The 27,358-nt window shown below is 36.4% G+C and overlaps 1 protein-coding gene across 3 annotated transcripts in view; it reads left to right on the top strand.

The window, feature by feature from the left end:
- The window catches only part of LOC113232321 (phosphatidylinositol 3,4,5-trisphosphate 3-phosphatase and dual-specificity protein phosphatase PTEN), a 117,915-nt gene that overhangs the window by 85,740 nt on the left and 4,817 nt on the right, over nt 1–27,358 (top strand). The window contains exons 3-9 of one of the 3 annotated variants that reach the window (XR_003310611.1): nt 6,653–6,794; nt 12,086–12,184; nt 16,718–16,905; nt 19,228–19,438; nt 20,492–20,589; nt 22,022–22,157; nt 24,414–24,512. Coding sequence is in view for 2 of the 3 variants with exons in the window: in XM_026467001.1 (XP_026322786.1) it covers nt 6,653–6,794; nt 12,086–12,184; nt 16,718–16,905; nt 19,228–19,438; nt 20,492–20,589; nt 22,022–22,157; nt 25,058–25,151 (968 nt within the window). In the remaining variant the exon portion in view is untranslated. Of the gene's footprint in view, nt 1–6,652; nt 6,795–12,085; nt 12,185–16,717; nt 16,906–19,227; nt 19,439–20,491; nt 20,590–22,021; nt 22,158–24,413; nt 24,513–25,057; nt 25,152–27,358 lie in introns of all 3 variants that reach the window. The other 2 variants (XM_026467001.1, XM_026467002.1) reach the window with 2 other exon arrangements.

The following is a 27,358-nucleotide window of genomic DNA, read 5'->3' as shown; positions in this document are numbered from 1 at the left end:
GACAACGCCCTGCGGTCCCTCTCTGTCTCCCTCATCCTTTAGGGCCTCTGTCACAACTGTGCAACACGCCTCAAAGGTACCCCATTTAAAAGTATTGGTGGTACATAGGATCGTTCTTTAATTTTACCCTTATATTGTACTTTAAACCGTGTTGCACAGCATAGGTCTCATTGAAGGGCTGAGCAACCCCATATCGTCCGCATAGCTAATGTTATTAACGCTTGTGTTGTCAATACGGCATCCGACATGCATGCATGCATGCTCAGCTCCCCAATCAGGTTAGTAACAAACACATTAAAAAGTCTAGGCGAGGTTAATCCCCCTTGTCGCAAAGATCTGAGGTATATTGCCACTGCGCACGTCGCTTTGAGACATCAAGTTCCATGTGCTTGTAATTTTACCAGCATCTTTAACCCTTTAAAACCGGAACGCAGTAATGTTCACATTACTGCTTGGCGGCAGAAACAGGTAAAGTAGTATAGTACTTCCCTAGAAGAACTCTTTTGCAGAAGCGCTACTGCTATTTATATTCAGGCGCGAATGTAATAAAAATACCTCAAAATAACAATGATAGATAGGTAAATATTGCAACACGTGTAATGATGTAATTATTGTGCAACTGTATGGTGCGATAAACGGATTGCTGAATGATGATAATGAACAGTTTTAGTACAAAAAAAGAAGTTTAACTTAACGGGGAAACCTTTTGGTTAGCTATACAAAATTTGCAAGGTTAATTAGATAACTGTTGCGTGTGTTGTACTTGTAAATCCTTCATGTTGCCGTCATGTAATGGATTATTAACAGTGATCGGTGTAGGTGTCATATATTTTACTTAACCTTCGACAGAGTCAAATGTGGAGACTATTTTGCGACAACATTTTTTTCGTCCCGGATTTTATTAGGATTCGGGAAATCACTGAGGTAGGGTAGGGTAGTTAGACTACTTTAGCATTAATAGTTTTAAAGCAAAATATAAATCAACATTATTACGACGACAACTTGCTGCAGAAAACTTGAAGCATGCTTACTGTAAATAACTATTAAAATAATAAAAGACAATAATCACGCATACGTATGCACACAACTACACACAATGTCGAACCCCATGAAATTGTTTACTTGTATTGGTTTTCTTTTCGTTTTTTTTAAGACATTAATTATTATTATGCCAATAACTATAATTATAATCTTATGTGCATTTGTTATTTTGGATATCGTTACGAGCTGGTTTATAAGGAATAGGTATAAGATGAAAGCCCTCGCAGCAATGGCTCCCGCTCAATACCATAAGGGAGTAAGGCAGAGGCTGAAAAACAGCGCTGCACGGTACCATGCCCGTTCCTGCATAAGCTGAGCCTATGCCTTTTGTCTCAATTTACTTTTAATGTTTTCAGTTTGCTATGTATAAATTGGAAAAAATGTTGTTCTGAGACAATAAATGATTTATTTATTTATATTGCGAAAAGTTGTTGCAAGCACATATTTTCGGATTGAATTATTAATCATGATTAACGTATTATTATTATTATTATTTAAGTACGTAATACGATTCTTTGTGAAAGTTCGGTATTGTTCAGTGAGGTACTGTGAACATTACAGCACATGGGACTTGTCGTGTTTCAGGATGACGGGCGCAGATTTTTGCGATTTAGTGGCACTGCAACTGTTATGGACAGGCGTGTAGCTTACCACCAGGAGCACAACTCGTTCGTCGCGTCACTGGATATTATAACAAAAATTGTAGAAAATTTTCTTCATCTTTACCCGACAACTGTGTGGTGCTTTCTTTAAGAGCTCTCATGCCAAAGAAGTTTTGACGTTGGCTCCTCCCAAATTTGTGAAACAAATATGTGCCTGAAGTTCGCGTGACATGCGACAGGAGATGTTGAATTTTGCGCATTAAAAGTACCAAATTCGTTTTAGCGGAATAACTCTGAAACTAAAGGGATTTTAAAAAATCCGTAGTGACAGTTCTCGATCATGCATAAATATAATTAATTATCTAATTTTTGTCCTAATAACCTGTAGCATTTCGAGGATGAATCGAAAAAATGTGAAAATTAGAGGTCATTTCGTGATTTTTATCTATCGAGGAAATTTTATTGTTTTATGTTTCTGATTAGTGTCTATGCTTGAATATATCGTGTAGTTACTCATACAATATTTTATTTTTAACTTTAAAGTGGATATACCCCTCTAAAATCAAATCGAAGATTAGGAATTTTTCCTCTGCTCCCTCTTAAAATCTGTGCAGAAAATGAAACATGGCTGCTTTTGGTGTCACACTGGCCGCCTTTGCGTCGCTATTCTGCCGTGAACTACGCTTGGGGCTGTTGTGTGGCACGCCCCAGTACGCATTGGCATCTTGCAGGTTCGCCCCCGGACCGCTGTACCGCCTCTATGTGGCCTGAGCTTTAATATGGAGTTACTATACTTGTTCTTATTCTGCTGTGTGGTTATCGCGTCGGCTATGATTTTAGATAATATAACATGCGACAGTTACAGCTCTGAAAGGCCAGAGGCTTAAGCCGAGGGTAACCGTTGCATGTTATGTCACCAAACTTTGAGTTTACTTAGTAATTTCTTGCATAAACTGAGGCAGAAGTTTCGCTCAGCTTAGCCATTTTTGCTTAGTCGAAGCCACAGGTCGTATTATAAATCTCAGACTGATTTCGAGAACTTCGGCATAATTTTTTATCATTTCCCTCTCTCCCTTCTCCTATTTCCAAATCGCGATGCTGATCATAATTTTGTAGGTCTTCAAGTGTTTTGTTTTCTAACACGTAGAAAGGATACAATGTAATTGTTCATGTATCGTCGGTGTTTAGTAGAAAGGGTGTAAGCGATATTTCGGCGATTTTTTCAGAATGAGCGTGTTTTAGATTTTAACGACTGTTTTAAAATATTTACGTCTTGTGAGTGATGAAATAGATTTCTCACAGACACTACGGCAAAAAGTCGCTAAAACCCAAAAATAATGGTCTGCAACAAGCACATAGAAAAATTCGTAAGGTCCGCTAGTCCGTTCCGTGGCTTAGTTTGTATAGCACGATTTTCTGGAAGATATTGATTCGAATCCAGCCGCAAGGATTTTTTTCTAAGTGCTCGATCTTTATATTAATAATTATAACAAACTGGTGGAGTGATTTCACAAAAATAATTCAATGTCATGGTGGTCAAACATCGTGACACTCACTAACTTAACTATTTAACGTTAACTGCATCCGTGGCTGAACGATTACCATGCCGGACTGCCGCGCAGAGGTTCCAGGTTCGATTCCCGGGCCGGGAGAAATATTTGTATGACCTACATTTATTTCTCTCGTGAGTGCAATTTGTGGTTGTCTATATGTGTGCTATTGGCACCCGCGACTCAGGGTTTGCCTAGTGCGGGACTATGTTGAGTGTTTGCGTTATTATTATTATAAAAACATTAAAATATTTACGTCTTGTTTTAAAATTCAATTTTTAATCTTAATCAAAACTAAAATTGGATTTTAAAACAGGACCTTAAATATTTTAAAACAGTCATTTTAATGACTGACAAGAAAAATGCTCCTCTGAAAAATCTGCGAAATGTCGCTTACGCTCTTTCTACAAAACACCGACGGTTCAGTATACAGTTCAATTACTGGCAGCTGGAGCGGTTATTATTTCAATGGCTATTTACCTCGACCGACACGTGGAACGATTAATAAAGAAATTTGTAACTCTATAGCGTCGCAGAAGGACAACATGCGCACGATTCAATTCAATGGAACGTTTAGCTACACTTATGTATCAGGTTAAGATTGTATGATTGTATTTTTATGAATGACTGGCGCGCGGGGTTCCGTTTAACCGACTTTAAAGTGAGGTGGTGCTCTGTTCCCCGGTTTTTTCAAATTTATAATGACTTGCAGTCTACTTCTTCTTGTCGTATCGATGGCATTCACTATAAAATTTGCCATGGTGGTGACAGGATTTACTAATCGTCGTAAGGGTGCGTCAGACGTACCTGCAGGAAAGTAATGGTACGTTGTGCGGAGAAACTTAGGGGATAATTAATATACAAGATTTAAAGAAATTATGACGTATCTATTTAATTTCAGGGTCTAGACATGACGCGTGAGCCGTTGTTTTAAAGTAGGTTTTCAAGCAACCCAACAAATTATACAAGAATACAATTATGTCATTTCCTCCCATTTGTTTAAAGATATAGAGTACTGACGTCTTCTCGTTTATAAATAAACATTACGAATTATATTATTTACTCTATTGCTATCGTATTACGTACTATTGTATATTATTTTTACATTATAACAATTAGTTATAATGTAAAAATGTTTTTAATGAAGTAGAGCCAAGATAACATCCTCTTTTTGACAGTTACTTTTAGAGTCGTAACACAGCCACTAATCAATATCATTGATACTAGTATGGTACTAGTTACTAATATAGTAATTTAGTAGTATTTATACCAGCCTGAGATCACTAAAGCGCAGGCTAAAATCGAGTGGAGAATTTTAAAAACAGGTGTGTTAAATAAAAATAAAAAAAATATCTAAATGCATGTATGAACACAACCAAAGTCGTCATCTGTATCTTTTTCACACGAGCTGGAGCTCAATTCACTTAAATTTACAATGATTTGTGTCTTCAATAGATTGTCAAAATGGACATCTCTCAACCAGTTCGAATTAATTTAATTTCTTATTTTTTCTACGACGTCTGGTTACTTAAATAATTTTTTTAGGCGAAATTAAGGGTCTGTCCCTTCATGAAATCTTTTTAAATTCAATAGAAATTTAATTCTACAATTATACGATAAATAATACTACGTTCGACGAAACGTGATTTGACAGCTGTCACTGTAACTAACATCGGGTTCTTTGAGAAACACAGTGACAAATATATGAAAAACGCAAATAGTAACATACCAGAACGAAACATAGAACAGAAACGGAATATAAAATCTCTATAACGTTAAAGTGTCGACCGTGTCAATATGTGACATTTAAACAGGGTTTAACAGCTTGGGACATAGTCTTTTAGCCAACCTTATTAGATATTTTAATAATATAATAATTGACTCGTAATGAATAAATTAAAAAAGAATTAATGGATGTTTCTTACAGATCCGCAAAAGACGATTAGATCTATTTTTTAAATAATCCCGATAGTGGGAAGCATAGACATTGCCATGTACAATTATTGTGTTGCCAGTCATATATACATACCACACAAGTGATTAACAAATCGTCGCCTTACTTTCTCAGGGTCGTATTCCAGAACTCTACTCAATGCTCAAGTCAGGATTTGAGTATGATTCAAAGCACTCGAAATCATACTCAAGTCCCTGCCATTAGGGTCGTATTTCCAGTGCTTGTGTTTCCAGTGTAATCCTGAGTTGAGCATTGAGTAGAGTTCTAGAATACGACCCTAAAACTCGTATCATAGAACACAAAGTTACCTACTCAAATGCAAACAATGGATTGCATATACAAATGTTGCAGGCTTATTCTACATCACATTTCCTTCATATTCACGCACTGGCTTTTACTTATTCTTAAAGTAATGCATCCAAATTGACACCCTTGATAAGAAATTTAAAATAAATAGAAAGTTTTGTCAACTCCCGAATAATCACTCCTTTTAAGATACGAGTTTAATAAAGTAAGGCATCGAAATTATATAAAAAAAATTCTATCAATACACCGTAATTTTTTATTGAATAATATGTGATAGTACTTGAGGTACATGTTTTGGGCCAAGTTGTATGGAAGAATCAACGGATTCTTTTCTATTTATTTACCAGGTTTGTGAACTATAGTGAAACGAAAACTTTACACTCAAGGTGCTGCTTCTGCGTACTTGGATGACAAAAATCCATGGTTGTGACTCTTTTAACTCTTGCAATTTATCATGATTAATTTTTTTCTTCTTTTTTTTTTCTGAAATTTTCTGAAATATATCTAATTTGAAATATGCCAATCCGACTCAAAGCCATTGCCTTGCGGATTCCCCACACAAAGTAAGTATCACTTGCTCTCATGCCCACTGTATCCAACCAGCTGCACCCGCGACGACCAGCTAAAGACAACGGTTACCTATCAGCAGTCCGAAATGACATTTTCCAGAAATAACGTTTGATCGAAATTTTATAAACTCGAAAGTAATTTTGATAGGAAAATGTTTTTTTCTTTTAAACCTAACTTAATCTAACTTAACCAAACCTACTTGTGTCTTTGCGATAAACATTCAACATATCCTGAAAGAACAACTGTTTCGTTATAATTCGGTTTTCGGTGTAATGAACATTCGAACAAACGTTATTTCGGACAAAAAAATTTTCGACTTTATGATAGGTTACCAAAAGCAACAGATAGAGGTGGCTGCCTATTGGGCAAAAAAATATAACACAGAATTGCTACTGGTTTCTGGCATTGACTCGACAAGAAGAATAAGAATATCTGAAATACAATTGGTATTTACAAATAGCAAACCCCCAGAATTTCTTGCTCATTATTCTCAGGAAAATCGGCCTTACGGATGAGCAGTAGAGTTTAACCAATATGACGATTTCAAGTGTAACTTGTATTACTTATGAAATAATAAATTATTGGAATTTGACTATAAAAACTTAAGATACCACGCGATCCCTTTACAGGTGGTGCGTTACGCGTTCGATGACCACACGCCGCCGAAGATGGAACTGATCCAGCCGTTCTGCGAAGACGTGGACAAGTGGCTCAAGGAGGATCCCCGCAACGTAGCTGCCGTGCACTGCAAGGCTGGAAAAGGACGCACAGGTAACGTTGATACTGTTTTACCGCTTCTTTTTAACCGACTTCAAAAAAGGAGGAGGTTCTCAATTCGACTGTATGTTCTCTTTTTTTTTGTATGTTACGCGATAACTCCGGTATTTGTGAACCGATTTTCATGATTCTTTTTTTGTTGGAAAGGGGGTATTTCCATAGTGGTCCCATTTTATTTTGAATAAAATCAACCACCTCAAAGGGTGGCTGTTCACGCATGAAGATTCATTTTTATAAATAGCGCCTAACTTTAATTTACTTTTAGCAATTATTTAGTTGATTTTGCTATTTCTCCAATTCAAGGCGTTTTTCTCTCGATATACTTTGAGTAGTGTCGTAGTGAGAACCTATTGTTATTATCTCCAGTATGAAGTCCTGTATAGTGGCGAACTAGGGGATATTTCAATGAAACTTAGCAAATAGACGTAATTCCACGTACTTTTGAGGTCGGTTTTTTTAGTACTCTGTACTGAGATTATATGATACCAAGTGCAGAGCCAGTCAGAACATTAGATCGCGAACATCTGACGGGCACTGCCTTAGCGCCCGTCCTTGAGACATTAAGTAAACAAGTCCCATGGGCTTGTAATTTCACCAGCACCCTTACCCTTCAAAATGCTCACATTATCGCTTGGCGGCAGGAATAGGTAAATCGGTAAGGTGGCAATACTTTCCTGGACGAACTTTATTGCTATCTAGGTGTAGTAACCAAAGAATGTCTTCTTCTGTATTTTGAATGATCCAGTATTTTTAATTATTTACTATTATCCTTAGAAAAAAAGAATAACTAAACAATGCATATTGAATAATAGCGTCTTTGTTACATTGAACCGATTTATGGGAGTTAACTACACCCTTTCAAGTTAAGAATGTTACAGTGTTCAAATCTGTAGTTGCTTATTACTCTTATTTTTCTTGCCTTCGTTCTTCCTATTTACCCCACAAACAAAAGTATTTAACATATCAATATGTTTCTTTCTGATAAATATACAATGTTCTAAAATCGCGACGCACAAAGTGATCCCGTTGAAGAAGTGGCATTGAAAAGAATATTTTACGTGATACCCTGAAGAGATTGCGTTTACCATAAATACAAAAGTAACAAAGGTTATGGGTACAAATTGCGCGTGGTACAGATACAGGGCCGTAGCCTGGGGCCCCCCTACAGACATAATTATTTACTTATGCTTGCTTTTCGTACTGTATTTCATACTCTTAATTTTAACGGAAATTAACCGTTTGCATTACTACGTAGTTCAATACATGTGTATGGAAACAAACTTGGTCTGGAGTGATAATTATGTTACTGAATAAACAATTTTTATTTTTATTTATTTATTTTATTTAATGCCCTAAATCATGAATCATTGGAAACTGACTTCACGTCGTAACCAAATCTATCATTGTTATGACAAATAGATTAACTGGCTGTCTTGACAGTGTTTCCACAATGTCACAAATTCATTTTACGGGCAATGCATACACTTATAATAAGAATTCATTCTAAAGGTTATTAAACAGCTTTGTGTTTTTAGATGAAAAAAATCCATGGCAGTGACGCGTTTAGCTCTTACAGATTGTGTCGATATTTGAAATAAATATTTTATATTGTAAAAAAACAACCCCTTGAGTGTTTTACTCATTCTTCTTAAGGGAATCTGAATGAGTAGTATAGTTTAATCAATGACGATTACAAGTATAATTTGCTTACCTGTGAAATAAAGATATATTAGAATTTGAATATTAATACCAAATATATTAAAAAAGGGTGGGTAGATTTAAAAAAAGCCTAATTCTTTTAATAAGTAATTATTTTTCTTGTTTTTAGTGTCGGAAAATGTGACGCCACTAGAATTCAAGTTGAAACAAATAAATTTAAATTAAGTGCTTTAGTCGGTCCATGTATTGATTTAAACGAATGATGTTGATTTGACTGGCCTACTTTATCATGCTGACCCCAGGTTTTAGCTGTACCACGATTTTTATTTATTTATTTACTTGAGTCAACAAACGGTAGATACAATGTAACTTATATTTTTTAACAGTAAATATGTATGTAATGACTATGTTATCAACACCGTTAACCACTAACAACTGCAACAAAACTGATGAGTGGTGGTGTATATTAAATATTAAACCAGTAAAGAAAAAATACAAATAAAATATAGTCATGTACAGATGGCAGCACTTAAGCTAAACATTGACGGATGAAATTTAAAATTTTAAACTTTATTATCACAATAACGTCATCCCTTACGACATTAACGAACGTAACTTTGTAACAGTAGAGCTCCTTGTGAAAGAGTTCGTCGACCTTTACTATTTCCCCCGCTAAGCAGTAACGCGAGCATTACTGCGTGCCGGCTTATAAGAGTAAGGGTGCTGGTAAGATTACAAGCACATGGGACTTGTCAATTTCTCAGGGTGACTGGCGCGGTGGTAATGCCTCTAAGATCTTGGCGATTTAAAGCTCTGAGTGGCACTGGAACTGTTATGGATAGGCGTGTCGCTTACCATCACGTGCATGACTTGTTCGTCCTGTTACTTGGTATCATAAAAAAAAACTTTTTTCGTAACGAATTTTGACGAAAATGAAATATTTGCACCACAATATAAAACGTGAAAATCTGAATTGAATTTCTAATGTCCTGTCCCTGCGGCCAGGCAGTAACGTGAGCATTTCTCTGTTCTGGTTTTCAAGGGTCACGGTGCTTGTGAAACTACACTACTGAGACTTGTCAACTTTGTGTCTCAGGATGACGGGTGCAGTGACAATGGTCGTCAGATATTTGCGATTTAGAGCTCTGAGAGTGGCACTACAACTGTAGTGAGGGTAGGCCTAAGGATAGGCGTGTCGCTTACCACCAGGCGCACATGCTCGTCTCATTACTTGATATCGTAGAAAAAACTAAGTTTTAGTAAATAAGTTTTAGGTGCAAAATTGTGCTCTAAATTATTTAGTGATAAAGGGGAATGTGTTCTATTTAAACATTTTTATTCGATATTACGTTTAAATTCCGATTTAAATAAATCTATTTGATGATGATTAAAATAAACAAATTTTATTTGCAAGTCCTAATGATATCGAGTTTCATTCAACTTGACATGTGACTTTTTGAAATCCGTTAATGTTTTCACTTATTAATTTAAACTGATTATATTGATAAAAATGAAAACTAAATGTAAAAACTGAACAAAACTTTGTTTTACTCATTTCTATTTCTCACCGTCTAAAATTTTATAGTTCGTGGCTACCAGGGCCATGGGCCCCCTTTATCGTTCCTAACTACAATCCTTTTAAAAAACCCTATTGTTAGTCAATAAAATAGTGCCCATAATTGCGTTTCTTTTTTTTTCTTTACAACATAATTGATCCTGACTTTGGCCAAGTCGTAAATTTGGAAAGGGTCCGTTTAGAGACCTTTTATGCGGGAAGCCCTTAAAGTGCGGTACGTTGAAAGGGGCGCTCGGAGTGAAAGTTGTTACTATGCGGTTTTGCCAACGTTTGGAGTTATTTTTAGAATTCTATAGAGAAATTTAATAAATAAACCTAAATCCTACGGAATCTTTTCGGTATCTCTGTCGCAACCGATTTTCGTTGTTTGATGTACAATGTCGAAATTCGGTAGTCGATTTCCGTATAATTTTGCATGTATAATTTTTTTTTCTTTTGTAATACCAGGTGACGGGACGAGCAAGTACTACGCCTGATGGAAAGCGAAACGCATGTCCATAACAGTGCCAGTGTCACCCAATCTTTAAATTATAAAGATCTGAGTGGCACTGCCACTGCGCCCGTCACCTTAAGACATAAGTTGACAAGTCCCATGTGCCCCATGTCCCAATTTCGCCTGCCCACTTACCCTTCAAAATTGAAACGCAGTAATGCTTACATTGCTACTTGGCGGCAGAAATAGGTAAGGTGATAGTTCCCTGGACGAACTCTTTCACAAGGAGCTTTACTGCTGTTAAATTGTATACTACTGCTTAACAATGCCTTGGGACGTCGCACTTGAAACCAAATAAGAAAGTAACTCACGATTTCAAATTTTTTTTAAATACTGAATTGATCTTATTATCAGCAATGTGATTAATTGTATTCATACATAATATCGCCGGTGTTTTGTAGAAAGGGCGACATTTAAAAATTTTTTTTTAGGTTAGCTTGTTTTAGGTTTTTTACGACTGTTTTAAAATACTTAGATTTTGATTTTAATTAAGGTTAAGTTTTAAAATTGAATTTAAAACAGGACGTAAATATTACAAAATCCCGACGATATTTAGTTATCCGTGTATGTTTATTATTTTGACATGAGTTACTCTTATTGTGAATTTTATTTTCCCTTAATTATATTATTTACAAAAAAAAATTTGATAGAATGAAGAACGAGAATATATTTAATAATAAATGAGGACATTGTATACTTTGCTATTATTATTTCTATGCCAATTGCTGGCAAAACACGCTGAATTTTAAGAATAATCTTAAATATGTAAACTGTTTTTTTTTTCTATATCTCTCTCATTTATAAACGAAAATATATATTTTTTGGTTTCGTACAGTAATTTTTTGAAGTTTCAAATCGTGTCTTCATAGCTACGATTTTGAGTTACGACAATATTTAGTTTCATTTGCAGTATCTTAAAAATATGAATCAAAGAAACCTATGAGAAAGTTAATGCTGTTTTATATTTCTTTTGCCATGTTTTTTTATTGACTTTGCGCAGTGTGTGTCAATAACTATGAATAATGGCAAGTATTAATAAAAACCGGTTTCTGCCAGTTTTTCAATAACATATAATAACCCAACCTATGTAAACTTGAAAATATATACACGAACTTGTTATATCTTCTTACGTTTTCTTGCAACTATATAAAGACAATAGAATGTTTTTGTTCCAAGTTCAGTGACCGTGTTTGAAATTATTCTTCATTGCAAAAAGTGCTTTACCTACCAGAAATGCAGAGAGTAAATAAGTCGGCTTTTATCGCTAAACGGCCGTGAAAGAATAGAGTGAATAAAATAAATATATCAACGCCCTTTGTCGTTTCAAACACAAGCGAATTTTTATTGGCTTTAGCGGATTGTTCGGGAAGATTTATATTTTGCGTGTCTTTAAAACATTTTAGATCAAAGCCCACCCTGGCCTCTAAACAATGAGTCTTTGTAGTTATAAAAAGCATTAAAAAAAAGCTTTCTAAATTTTTAAAAAGATTTTTATTTTCGTGGCTTCAGCGTATTTTTTTTATCGGTTTTGTAACTTTATTTTGTCCTTTCTTCTAGGCACAATGGTGTGTTGCTATCTTCTCTACAGTGGACAAAAAGCGACTGCGGACGAAGCGCTCAAATTCTACGGAACGAAAAGAACGCATGACGAAAAAGGTAAGAAATTTTAAAATTATTATTACCGATCCCCTTTTATCTTTGTAATAAATATAATACGTAACACAATACGGTTTTGTTCGGCGGATTTGTATTGTAAACGTAATTTTATAACCTCCTTTTTTGGTGAAAGGGCCTTTCTTACGTATGATGAAGCTGTAATAATAAAAACTGTAACAAATCTATTTTTTGTAATCTACTACCAACTATGCTCAATTTGGTCAGGCTACATAGGTAAGCTACACTACCATCAGGCGCACGGCTTGTTCGATATTATAAAACTACTTACTTACTTGATATTATAAAAAAAAGTTAAATAAAAATCCGCTAGATGGCATTGACCCATTTTATGCAAATACAGAATCGCTGTATTAAAGTTTTTCCTCGAATGGCCTTAGGCTCAATTTATATTGTGACGGAACGGTGTGGAAGCCAATTTTTGTAACATAGATCTTCATGATCAATTGTGTAACATTCAAACTAGAAACGAGCTAATGTCTTCCGCGGGATACGCGAGTATGGGTTTATACCGGAGGCGCTAGACGAGGAGGTCCTGGATTCGATTCCCGGTAGGACCGATTTGGGAAATTAACTTTTCTAAATTTGTTTTGGTCTGGGTGTTCAGAGAAGTGCTGCAGACTAAATTCCGTTGCACTGGTACTCATACTACAAAGTATTTATTTCCTTGTTTGAGACCAGGCAATTGACGTGCTTGCATAACAATAATGTGCCAACATTATTAATAGCAGTGGAGCTCCTTGCAAAAGATTTTGTCCAGGGAAGTACTGCCAACTTACCTATTTCTGCCGCTAAGCAGTAATGTGAGCATTACTGTGTTCCGGTTTTGAAGGATAAGGGTGCTGGCGCATGGGACATGACCGACGTCTGTTCGAATCCGGCCGGATCGAAGGAATTTTTTCTGAGTGTTCGATTTTTGTATTAACAATCATATCATGATTAATTAAATTTTTATTGAATTCATATTCAATTCTTTTTTGTGAAATTACTCCACTAGTTTGTTATAAAATCCGTAGATCCGGTCGGATCGAAGGAATTTTTTCTGAGTGTTTTTTCTGAGTGTTCGATCTTTGTATTAATAATTATAACAAACTAGTGGAGTAATTTCACAAAAAATAATTGAATATCAATTCAATAAAAATTTAATTAATACAGTGAATAGCGACATCTCTCGCCAGGACTGGTAGCTGTAAAGGTACTAACTGGGTGATAAATCTGCAATAGATTTCTCATAGATGGCGCTACAAATAAAAAGTCGTTGAAAGACCAAGTACAAAGACACGACGCAAGCACATAGAAAAATTCGTGAGGTCCGTTGGTTCGTTCCGTGGCTTAGTTGGTATAGAATCATATCATGATGTTTTTTTATTATAATGATGTTCATTTATTTTAAGTGGAAATACTTATTTTATTATTGGTACAAAGGTCGAACGCCACGTAGCCACGGCGAGGCAACAGACACTGGTTCGTGTACAGTCCGATCAGAGAAATTTTTCTTAGTGTTTTTTCAAATCAATAATAATACCAAAGGAGATTGTACCTGAATCATTGTGATTTTTTTTGGAGGGAGTGCTAGCCGAAAGGTCAGATATAAATAAATTCAAATTCAAAATTGTTTCAAAATTAAAGAAAATTCAAAATTAAAGACTACATGGGTCCATGGTGTTAGTACATTACAACAAAACCCTACAACTATGTCAGTAATAATTTTACATAATAATAATACAATAATAAAATGAAATAATAACAACCGTAATAGATAGATAATAAAAATAATCAGTCAACCGTGACCATGGGACCTGTAAAGGGCCCGAAACGTCGGTTTGTTTGAAAAAACAAATATACGCGATTTAAATCCGGAAAAATAGTTTCATTTCCTAAAAATAATAACAGTTCAATAATACATACAATCATAAAAATCAAAATTAATGACTAAAATGTACGTACGTATGCCTTTGTAAGACACTGTCCGGTCTATCGGCTAATATCCTAAGTATGCTGTTGGTGCTCTCCAGCATTCGAAACTATTTTATTGCGTATTACTGCTATATAATAAAGACTTTATTGTTCTATACATAGAAAACATTGTCATATATCACACTCTCTATAATAAAGTAACTAAAAGCGAAATATGACATTTATAGCAAACTGACATTACTACACATTAAGCAATTTCATATATATATTATTAATATTTAATTTTAATTAATGCTTAAAGTGTAGTAATGTCAGTCTCCTAATACCTTAAAAGTTCGAGGAATTACATCTATTTCCCAAGTTTTATTGAAGTCAGTTACCGGAAAGTGGATTCATCCCGTGGTTTGCCACCCTTAGAGGTGGAATATTTTCTTAAAATTTAAATGGGACCACTACTGAGGTACCCTCTATATAACAAAAAAAAATCATCAAAATTCACAAATGCGTAACTTACATATAATAAAAGTCGAATTGAGAACCCGGAGAGGTTATCTCCTCCATTTTTGAAAGTCGGTTAAAAACTACTTTAAAGATTTTAATAATAATCTTTACTGTCTCTTATCAAAGTTCTTGCATTAATATACTTATAAATAGCTAACTTTAATGTTAACTAGGAAAAGAAAAGCCTTGGTAAGAGACTGCAGTCCATACATAGGTGTTATTAACATGTGTGACATATCTCCAGGCTCCCACCTCCGGATACATTGCAATACTTCTACCGTAAGTCCTATTTAACAAGATAAAACTTGCATTTAAGATCACAGACAATATTTGCAAAAGTTAGAATAAAATTAAAATTAAATATAAATAGTAGGCTTATTGTACTTGTAATAATAATTGTACATAATTGTATTGATGTGACGTGAGACCCACAATAGACGTGTCGAATAGAATACGGAATTCAACTTATTTTCTTATTAATTGATAATGAAAACAGAAGATAAGGGTATTGAACTATGGGGTTAAACTTCGTACGATAAACAAATTTACAAAGTACCGCAATATTTTCATTTTTTACTACGTTAATCTACGGAAAAATCAGTTAAATTTTATTGTTATTAGAGATATTTGAATGAAATTTTCTCTCCGTGATACGTAATAAACAAATCAGGGGACTATGAATTTATTTTGCAGTGAGAAAGTATATTTTATTTCTAAAAGATAAAATATAATAAATATAAATATAATAAATATAATAAATATAATAACGCACACACTCAACATAGCCCCACACTAGGGAAACCCTGTGTCGCGGGTGCCATGGACACACACATAGACAACCACAAATTACACCCAAACTCACGAGAGAAATAAATGTAAGCCATACAAACATTTCTCCCGGCCCGGGAATCGAACCTGGGACCTCTGCGTGGCAGTCCGGCATGGTAACCGTTCGGCCACGGAGGCAGTTGTAAAAAGTACGAAATTTATTTATCGTGCATTGACTTACAATTATATGGACGTCGGGTCCGCGCTAAAAAGTGTCCGAACTTATAGGGCGTTAAAATCGTATACAGAGCGTCATTCACGCGTTAGCCTTCGTTTGTTCGACTGACAGCGAAGCAAGCAAAATTAGACAGTACTGCGATGACATTACAGTTTAAATTCAACGTTTTAGCTTTTTCATATTCCTTTACACGTCACTACGTTTAAATAGGTTGACTTGGGACATTTTTTCGTGGTTTGTGTATTAGACCCGTCGTCCATTTATTTGTAAGTCAATGTTATCGTGCAAAGAATTTCTTCACGTCTACCTCACGCGCTTGAAAACCTACGTAATCACGATACCATTTCTCTTTAACGTCGTCGTCATAAAAATTGCCGCGAGCACTAATTATATGAAAACAATCGAATTTTTCAATAAAGACTTGACAGTTTTGTATTTCAATAAAACACAGAATAATTGAGATATCGAACTGAAATTTATGCTGGGTGCAGTACACATGTTACATTTAAGAATGGAATTCGATCTCGTTCATATGACTGACATGTTAGTCAAACAATCGGTCTATTGAAGAGGAAGTTATCGTGTAATCTCGCGAAATGGTCCAGTCGAATGGCCACCTCGCTCATGCGATCTAACGCCGTCGGTTTACTTTTTATGTTGTTACCTTTAGTCGTTGGTTTATGCCAATAATCCAGCAATGAGCACTGTGAACAATATGAAACGCGAAATGCCAAGATTTCTTCCAATATGTGAGGAAGAGTGGTGGAAAATTGGCTCCAAAGAATTGAACGCTGCAAACGTGCTCGAGGTTGTCATAATGAACAAGATCGAGTAACGTGTAGTGTGTCGTGCATCTGGAATTTTCAGCTCGATATCACAATTATTGTGGTTTATTGAAATACAAAATTGTTATGTCCCTATTGAAAACCCCTATATATAACCTTATAAACTTGGCAAGTAGATGTAATTCTACGAACTTTTGAGGTGGGTGTTTTTAAAAAAAAAGTTATTCAAGACTTCAGATCTGAAACGTAGTGTCGTCAGTGCACAATTATTGTCCGGATAATAAATGGCCTAATGGTGAATTCCAGGTGTGACGATACCCTCGCAGCGGCGTTACGTGGAGTACTACGAGGCGCTGGTTCGCAACCGGCCCGCGCTGCCGTACGCGGCGAGCAAGCTGCTGGTGCGCGAGCTGCTGATGCGCCCGCCGCCGCAGCTCAACGGTGGGCAGGCGCAGCTCGAGCTCACCGTCTCGCAGGCACACCCGCCGCTCAAGGTATTTCTACAAATGTAGAGCCAACTAACTTTATCTCTGTCTTTATGTTGTATTTGTTGGGTGTGATATGAATGTTACTGTTGAGTATCGTCTTGTATGTGTAATTAAAGCTAGCTGGCTATACAAGAAATGGCAAGGGAAAGCTGTAACCTATCACAAACAACCCTACATTCCTACCTAACAGCCTAGCCCTAACCATACACTACTACATATACGTATATAGATAGGTAGAGGAAGCCTGTTACCATGCGACCTAAGGTAACAGAGGGTAGGTGGAATAGATGGCACAGACTCACAAGACTGATCAGATAAGCTGACGGCTAAAGGTGTCTTGACCGCAGTGAGAGGATGCTGTAGTCAGGAGAGTTCCGTCGTCGTCAATGAGACAGCGTTGATGTCTGAATTCAAAGAGATCGTTGTTTCTAAAAACTAGACTATGTATACAAATTCTATATACATGTGTGCGTGTATATCTACAATATAATTTTTAAATGTAAAACAAAGGAAACGTCTACTCAGCAGCGTGGTCTTGCACATTGCTATTCGGTCAGTGCACTGTTGAGTAGCCTATTATCGTCACGTGGTAATTTATGTCTGCTCAGGTTGTCTGTTCGTGTCACGTGAACGTGAACAAACAAATAACCTCACTTTTGGACTAACATTTTTCAAATACGATTGTAAGATGTTATTCATAAATGAAAGTGTTACTTATTCCGTTTATTGAGTGGTTGTTTGAGAACTTTAACTAAATCGGTTTGTTTACCTTTCATGCAAAATGAATTCAAACTAACTACACTCACAGGCACAATTGGTATATCTTTTATCACTCTGTTTACATCTTTATGGCTTATCACCGTGTATATTTTTTGACAAGTGGGTACTTTTGCAATAAATTAAATCCTTGTACTTAAATTTGTCATCGAAGCATTTTTGCTATTTAGCCGTTATTTGTCACCGTAGCATTACGGAGATTATATTTCCTGTTCTCAGTGAGCATAGTGTTTGAGTATTGTTTAGTTCCTAGGTTTCTTTTATTGTTGGGCGTCGTAGTGGTGAATCTGCGGGTTCCCACAGCGCCCTCAACACCCAGCAAAGAGGGTTAACCGTGAGGGTTTTAGAGGGTGTATCTTCCCGCTTGACGCGAATGGTGTATTGCATAAAGTGATTTCCTTTTCAAAATTTGTCCTTTAAAAAAAAATAATAATTTGATTTTATTGCGCAAACGTTGGTGTCAACGTACCTTTCATCATATTCGCTTTAAAGATGATGGCTCAGTTAATATAGTACAAGGTAATAAGGTTTTGATATTCAACATATTTTTAATTGTATGAAAATCTTAATTAGATTTGTCAGACTTTTTGTCATAATTAATATTGTTACACTCATACGCGAACCCTGCGCGGTTTGCTTGTTCTCTGAGTGGTAAACAATAAATTTGTATTTATTGGTATACACACAAATATTTTTCACTAGCATGCATTTTTTAATTCTTTAATTCCCAGTACCCACAGTAAAACGACACATACCGTTGTAAAGTACACATATTTTTTATGAATCTAGCCGTATATCATTTCATTACTTTGGTGGGCCATTATCTTTAATGGTTTCTGCAAACGGGAAGAATTTCAGGGTGGGCGGTTAATTGCGCCTGTGAGTGTATATCGTCGGTGTTTTGTAGAAAGGGCGAAAGCGCAATTTCGAAACATTTTTCAAGGAAGCACGTTTTGGTTATTCACGACTGTTTTAAAATATTTACGTCCTGTTTTAAATTCAATTTTAAATTGAAACTTAATTAAAACCGAAATTGATTTTAAAACAGGAAGTAAATATTTTAAAACAGTCTTGTTAAAACCTTAAAACATGTTCCCCTGATAAAATTTTTCAAAATAGCGCTTTCTATAAAACATCGACGATATCGCACTGCCATTACAATAGTGTTGTAACTCAAAATATGTGAAACTCGAGATTATACTAATGCAAGATTATACTAAAAAACAATTAAAAGACATCTTAACTCAAAATAAGACAAAACTTTTTGTAAGTCTTTACGCGAATATCAGTATATAGGCGAATAGAAAATTCTTTAGATGCCTGTAATAAACTTTAACCGTGTAGGTTAAAATATAAATTATATAAATTTATAACACTATTATATAGATTTTAGTAATCTTTCACGGAAAGTGAGTAATTAGTTTTTCATCGATTCTGAAAAAAATACAAATGTTGAGTTACTACAGTATTATTGTATTAACACCGACGATATCTAGGTGTGAATTTTGAGTGGAAGTTCAGCGAGATGAAATCGGCGTTGCCGTGTTGCAGCTGGGGGGCTGCTGCGCCGAGGTGAAGCGCCACGAGAGCACGGCGCGCCTGGCGCTGGACCAGTGCGTGCTGCTGGCCGGCGACGTGCGCGTCGATGTCTTCGCCAAGCCCAAGATGATGATGCGAAAGGAGAAGCTCTTCCACTTCTGGTTCAACACCTTCTTCGTCGCCAACTGCGTGGGCGCAGTGCCCGTGTCGTCGCCCGATGACAGTTAGCCTCACACCTTTATAACTTTTTTTTAAATAGACAAACACAAATCACACCCCAAGCTCACGAGAGAAAAATGTAGGCTATACAAATATTTCTCTCAGCCCGGGAATCGACACTCTGCGTGACAGTCCAGAATGACCGTTCGGCCACTGAGGCAGTTGACTTTCTTACAAAGTTGCTGCGAAACAAAATCTTAAAGCGCAGGCCACACCGCGACCTAACTTAGCTCACGTAATTGCATGCGAAGCTGTAAGCTAAGAAAATACGTTGTAAGTAGTGAAGGGAGTGCGGGAGTGAAGGGTGACATATTTTACATAGCTAGCGGGTGTTACAAGATTCACCCAAAGCGTGATCACATCTTACTTATAAACGACATTAATTAAACATCACTAGTAATTATAATTATTTGAATACTAAATTAATATTTAATTTCAAATTATGTATCAATCAAAATGCTGTAGGCCATTGCATAAAATAGTTGTTTTTATTCATATTGATTTTATATTCGTAATTGTCATGTATACATACTGCTAGTAGCCGCGAGATGTTCCTTCCGGAGGTTCGTTACATTTTATTAATATGCTTTAGTCATAAACGTTCAATTATAATTGTTTAATTCGTTAATTATTAAACATTGAAATTATATAAACACTGAAGTCGTAGAATGTAATTAGAACTGTTAGAAAATGATTAGAAGTATTTGTTTTGTAGATAAATAATTATTAATTTCGCCGCTAGAGGCCACGACCAGTAAAGAAGTTGTATGATTTTGGGCGGGGAACGAATAGGGTTTTTGTTGTTGAGTTGTAAGCGTCTTGTTGTCTTTTTGATGAAAAATAGAAATAAAACGGAATCCAGATACTATTTTGTGTTTGCAGTGCTCTTCCCCTTAGGTTTAATACGGGATCATTGGCTTAGCTTCGTTCGCGGTGTGGCCCGCGCACAATGCTGTCTCTTTTTCAGCAAGAGAAATCTCTCTTTTTTACTTTCCGAGAAATATAGGGATGTCTCTTTCGCACTTATATTCTAAAAGTGCAATTGAAATGTTTCCAGGCATGAATCTGGAGACGTTCAAGCTGACGCTGAACAAGTGGCAGCTGGACGACGCACACAAGGACAAGCAACACAAATTATACAGCCCCGATTTTAAGGTACATTTCGGAGGTTCCATTAGCATGAAGCATTTTGCTTCATTTACCCCAATACGTACGGCAAAGGAATGGAATACTTTCAGTATTTTAGGACCTATCTACTGAAATGTGAGCATTACTGCGTTCCGGTTTATAATGTTAGGGTGCTGGTGAAATTACAGGTGCATGGGACTTGTCAACTGGTGTCTCAGGGATCTTTGCAATTTAAAGCTCTGAGTGGCACTGCAACTGTTTTGGATAGGCGTGTCGCTTACCACCAGATGCACGTCTTGTTCGTCCCGTAATATAAAAAAAATATGATTGACAGATTAAAACTACAGGAGAAGAAAAATTACTTTTTCACCTCACTAGCCCGGAAAGGCTTTCTCATTAGAAATCTACGTGCCAAAGCGTTTTTTCCACGCTAGTGTGGAAAAGGTTTTTGAAATTCGAACTTCAGGAGGGACTATGGTGTACCTAAGTTTTTATTTCGATGAAAAAAAAACAATGACACGTGCAACTGTGCGATGTGTCGTACATTATTTATGTAATATAAATCCGTTAGCATATTTTATTATTATTATTGTTCACATTAAATTGACAACGATAACTAATTTTGTTTATTATAACTGACTTGTTATAATTCAACTGTTTTTCTTTCATCTACCATTTTCCTCGGTATAGTGAGGTGAAAAGTTGTTTTACGTCTCGTGCCTTGAAATCCACGACTTAGGACTGTATTTCTGGAGCACTCGATTCGCTCGTGGTTCAATCTTAGGGGCTTTCGCTTGCTCAAGTTTTAATACAAGCTCTCGCGTTCAAACAACAACTTTGCAACCTTGCATAACATATAACTATTGTTTAGCTATAAACACGTACAGCAAACGCTTCTCGCAACGGGTTCTCGCGTAGACTGCGAATAGCAGTACAACTTCTTGTGAAAGAGGTCGTCCAGGGAAGTACAGCAGTACTAGGTCGAAAAAGGTAAGGTAGCAACCTTACCTATTTCTGCCGCCAAGCAGTAATGACTGCGTTCCGGTTTCGAAGGGTACAGGCAAATGGGATTTCATAATTCATAATTAATTTCTTTCATTATTGTACAAACATATTGCTAACAGAATATATCTAGACGCAGTAGTTGCTGAAGTCGGAATACATTTAAATTAAAATACGGTAAAGTTATAGTACAAGCAATAATACATCATTCGTAAATAGTAAAAAAGTAATGAAGTAAAATTAATAAAATGTCAGATTAAAAATTGGGTCTGGTCAACGATTCGAGGTCCCGTGTCCCGCGGAGAATATAAATTTAGACTTGTTTGTTTGTCGACTTATGTCTCTTCTCTTCTTTGCGAATAAAGCTCTGAGTGGCACTGCAATTGCCCGAGACGCGACTTGTTCGTCGCGTCATTTAGTATTATAAAGAAAAAAGCTAAAAGCCCGCCGTCCGCAGGTGGAGCTGATCGTGCAGAAGCCGCCGGCGTCGTCGACGTTCACGGGGCAGGGCGCGCGCGCGGCGTCGCCCGCGTCGTCGTCGGCCTCGTCCGGCTCCGAACCCGACACCGAGCCCGACGCGCACTGGGACTCGGGTACGCCAACCGCGCCCAGCGCGTTCCACGCCGGCTCGCGGCGGTCGCTGGACGGGCTCCACCCGCCCTTCGCCCGCGACTCCGGCCGGGGCTCGTGCCCGAGCTTCGAGTCGCCCCGCCTCAGCCAGCAGTGCAGTCAGGCTTCCTTCGAAACCCACTGCACCGGCCGCTGCAGCCGCGGCTCGTTCGAGGTCCCCGGGGACGAGTACGACAGGGGCCTGAGCGCGCCCCGTTCTCGGCCGTATAGCGTTTTGAATAACACCGACGACGAAACGTTGCATGACGACGACGCCGAGTTTTCGGACGAATTCGTCGAAACGAAAAAAGGCTCTAAAAAGAATAAAAAGCACTCGTTCTTTCATAGACACAACGACGTTAAAGAAAAGGGGAAGATACCTAAAGTGTCCTCCGATCACACGATTTCCGACGACACTAAAAAGAAGTACACGTTTTTTCATAAGAAGGAGGAGGATAGACATAAACCTAGGTTGTCGTTAGGCGATGTGAGGGCCTCGTGGAGGGAATTTAGCGGCAAATGGTCGGAGAATAGAAAGAAAAAGGATAGAGATAGTTCATAGTAGATTACGATTTAAAATTACGATTAATTTTATTATTATTATTTTTTATTTTGTGCGCTGGAGAGATGAGAAAACTTACGCACATGCATGTATTATACATCAACGCAAAAAAGTTGACCCGTGTGAAGGCTTCGCCGCACAGCTCGAAAGCCGATAGCGGGGGCGGCCGCGAGTGTAAATGTATGGATCTGTTTAGAGACGTCTTTCTAATTCTATGAAGTGACTTATACAGGTCCATAGAGTTACACACACACGTCCCGCTACCGAACTTCGTTTTGTAGTTAGTAGCCTAACCTTTGCAGTGTCCCTCTCAAAAGGGTACTTAACACTCAGTATAGAGAATATTCTTCATGATATATTAGGTACTAAAAAAAAAAGATTATTTCGCTATAATATAATATACGCTATGCTCTCCAAAGTACCGAATAAAAACAGTTTTAACCAGTTCTAGATACAAAAGAATGAATAAGGTTTAGAATATCTTCGCTTTTCTTTGTGATAGAGCTAGTTTGACCAGAGAGGTTCTAAAGAAGTATTAGACAGTCATTATAACGCCTTCAAGTTTAGACATTTGTAATCGATTTCTATGGAAATTTAGAGGTGTTACCGCAAGGAAATTCTGCTTCATCGAGTATATAACCAGGAAAGTAGAGATGAAATAAGGGCTATCCATCCCTGGCAACTCATTAGGCAAACGGGTCTTATATCACTTTTAAATATCAACTCTTGTTTGCGCTGAAATCACAAATTAGAAAACTAAAATAGTACAGCGCCAACAACTGACCTGTGTGTACCTCTCCGTAAATTCCATATTCTGAAATATTCTGTATTTATTGTCATAAAGATAATATCTCTAACGATGGGGGCTGTTCCATTCGGTGATGTGGGAAAAACAGCAATACATCTAATTACAAAACAAACGGAATCACATTTTATCGGTAATTAAATATTAATATGTAATTTTTCAATTTTCGTCCATTATAGCAAAGCTTAAGTTATACTGGTAGATTTGAAGTGAAACAATTGACGACATACGTCAATATCGGGCTGGCCAATCGCAGCGCAGTTGTCACCGTAATGATTTGGCAGAACAGTTTTCAAACAAATTAAATGACGTTCGTCTCTATTTCTGGTTATACATATACTTGATGCTCGGCTTAGAATTTGTTCAAACTGTTTTATACGTAAAATGTTTGCCTTATTATTACTATTACACAAGACCTGATTCTGTCGAATTACTTATCTATATACTGATAAGAATATATAAGCATTTTTTGTATTATACACCTGTTCAAACTAGCACTGTTATAATGCGATAAAGTGAAAACGTAGGCGATACTAACAGTTCAGAGTCTCGGGATGGTGATACACAAATCTGGCGTATCATTTTATAAGTTTCTAATACGATAGTAACAAAAAATAAACACAACTGATTGTGTCAAGTTGTACAACAGCAATGGCAAGCGTTACATTATATTTTTAAACGTTATAATTAAATTCGTTGAGTCCAAATTGATAAATAATCGTCTTGATTAGTATACTTACTTTAAAAACCTGATTTATACTACATTGACGATGTGAAATTTCAACATCAATTTTAAGTTAACGTGTAAAGTTTGCCTTATTTATTGTTTTCATGAATAATAGTTCTTATTCATAAATACTTTATGTATTACAGTTGTTTTCGTTAGACGGGGAGCCGAGCGTAGTTACTCTTCGGATTGATCTCGCAAAACCGATACCGATGTCTTCAAACTTATAAATATTATTCATAAAGGTTAGATTATAGTGCTATAAGTAGTTTAAAAACACCGTTATGTGTCTATTTTGTAATTGTTAAGAAAACAGCACGTTATACTTTTATTTGCTGTAATAATCATGTTTCATTTCACCATACGGAACTATTAAATTGCTTAAGATCTGTATGAACTGTTCATTAATTTGTGAGCAGTATAGTTTAGAGCTTTCGGGTCGTAAAGATGTCTTATAAAGAGTCATATAAAATTGTTGCATGTATTTGAACGGAATTTAGATCGCGAATACCAAAAGTGGTATAAGCGTCATATAGTGCATTTATGGGTGGCAACATCATAATTTGTTGGTTGTAATATTATGGGAGTGTGATAAGCAATGTGGTGGATGTCTGTCTGACTACCATGCCATAGTTTTTTTAAATTGTATATGTGATGTATAACAACATAGTTTATGCATACGTATAATGGCCTAAACTATTCCTGGTTGTATAATTAATACTAAAACTATAGATGCGCGGCTGTAGTTTGGAACTCACGATAGTGGTATAACTTTTGTATCCGTGCGCAGGGGGCGCGGGGGGAGATGTAGAAGGGGTGGAGCGCGTGGGACGCTACCGCCCGCTGACGCCCGACGCGGCCGACCACACGCACCCCAATCACACGTAACTACCTTACAATAGCGCGGGCGCCGGCACTTCATAGCTCTATAAGTCGAGTAGTCGTGTGAAGGTGCTATATGAGATCATTAATTATGTTTAAATACATAAATAAAATTGAGTTATTGCTACAACGGCAAAAACGTTTCAATATTGTATGATGGGAAGCATTGTGAAGCTACTCACCTTTTTAATACACCTGCTTTTAAATCATAATTTTTAGCGCATGTTGGCCGATTCGTCAAGAGCTAATTTAATCCAGAGTGCCTTTTTAATGACATTATTCGTTCTAAATTTTTTGATTTGTCTTGTTTTTTATAGTATAACAGTAATAAAGAAAGCCATTAAACAACCCAAAGCTATGAAGTACCAACCCCGTCTCGTTCTAGGCACGTTTATGACTGACAATGCTCGGCTTGCTTTAAAACGATTGTCATCGCTTCCTCGCGGCTCCATCGCATCGTTCCACGTCATTCGCATTGCAGGATTGTAATATGTTTGCTGCTGGCATTTATTAACCTGACCTAAATTTTTAAAGATGGTAGTGAGGTATAGGCGTTGTATAAAGGTTGCATAACTCGTATGAATCCGAGTAGAGTGCATCAATTTTGCAAATTCCATTGAACAATATAAAATAGAATTTTGCTATATAGTTCATGGTTATTTCGTATGTGAAATAAATTGTTGGCAGTAAATATTTTACTGTTGTAAACTTAGCGTACAACTAAGGAGACAGCTTATTTTTAACGAAATTTTCTCACGTCGACGGCATAAGGAAACTCATCTATAAATTCTTCTTAAATTTGCTGAATATCCATTTTGCTAAAATTTACTTTATTTATGGGTATTATTTATGTGATCTGTGAACTTTATGTTATGTCCATAATAGAGCTTATACCATGTGCATGCTTTGTAATTCTGTATATCGGTGCTGTACTGACTTAAATCATATGCGAAGAACTTTTCAAATAACACGAGGTGACACTTTTTTTTGTTCTGTTTTTTGGGCGATTTTAATTATCGACAATTAAATATGAACAACTTTTCCTTTAGGGGCCTTCTAGGAAATCGCGAAAAAATGTCGGCAGTCCCACGCCTTTTGGTTTCATTATCATGATTAACGCATTATAACCTCTTACGAGAGACCTGTGCCCGGTAGTGGGGCACGGGTCTCCCATAAGAGGATTTCGACTACAGTCTACTTTGCGCTGGTGAAACAATATGGATCAGCTAATGTTTTTTTTTCCGATTACAGAAGGGTCCCCATAATAAAGTAGTACAATGAGAGCAATCCTAAAATGTCGTGAAATAAAAAAAAAAACCACGTATGTAAACATTAATTGCCTTCTTATAACGGTTCTATAATGGCTCCATTTTTATAACGAGGATCAATCTTTTACACAGTAACTTTTTATAATACAATGATTTGAAATGATACAGCATCGTTATTATATATTCCTTCTGTTTTTTTTGTTTTACAGTAAAATGACCATAGATAAAAAAATAAGTCACGATATAGTCACTTTGCTGCATTATGTACTCTTTGTGTGGAGTGTGTTTTGTGTAAATATTCTATTATATTATTGTAAGACAGGGTTATTGGTTTCCACTATATACATACAAATTTACATTTACGTATCGTGAATTGCCGTATAATTTTACAATCGTATATGTCTATTTGCAAATTTAGTGTCGAAGATTTTTATACTTTCTTATACGACGACTTGTGAACTGCTCCATGTAAATTCAATTAATAATTATGAAAGAGTCTAAAAGAAGAATATTAATTCATTGTCTAGCATGTTTACTTAGTGGTGGACTTTACATATTGTGAAATTTTTCTTGAAGTGAACTTGATTAAAATCAATTAATTTTCTTTCCTAATCCACCAAAATTCGATGTTTACTAATTGGTTTTCTATATACTAATAACAAATTTTACTGGAACAGATTTTGCCACAAAAATGCAAGAATAAACTACAGCTGGAATAAAATCAGATATAACTGAACAGTAAAACAATGTATCGCACATTTAATCGAATCTTCAGACGACTTATGAACCTAATAACCCTGTAACTGCTATCTATCATCCTTTCACGTAACAATATACATCCCATCGCTTTGCACAATCGAACGCATTACACAAGCCACATACAGATTTTTATTAAAACGCCTTATTTATTATTTAACATTGCACGTTCAGTGTGAAGGCGT

This window comes from Hyposmocoma kahamanoa, unplaced genomic scaffold, assembly GCF_003589595.1.
Source record: "Hyposmocoma kahamanoa isolate Upper Pololo Valley unplaced genomic scaffold, ASM358959v1 68, whole genome shotgun sequence".
Lineage (NCBI taxonomy): Eukaryota > Metazoa > Arthropoda > Insecta > Lepidoptera > Cosmopterigidae > Hyposmocoma > Hyposmocoma kahamanoa.
Note: the sequence above shows the minus strand (reverse complement) of the source record. Positions and strands in the feature narration are given on the sequence as shown.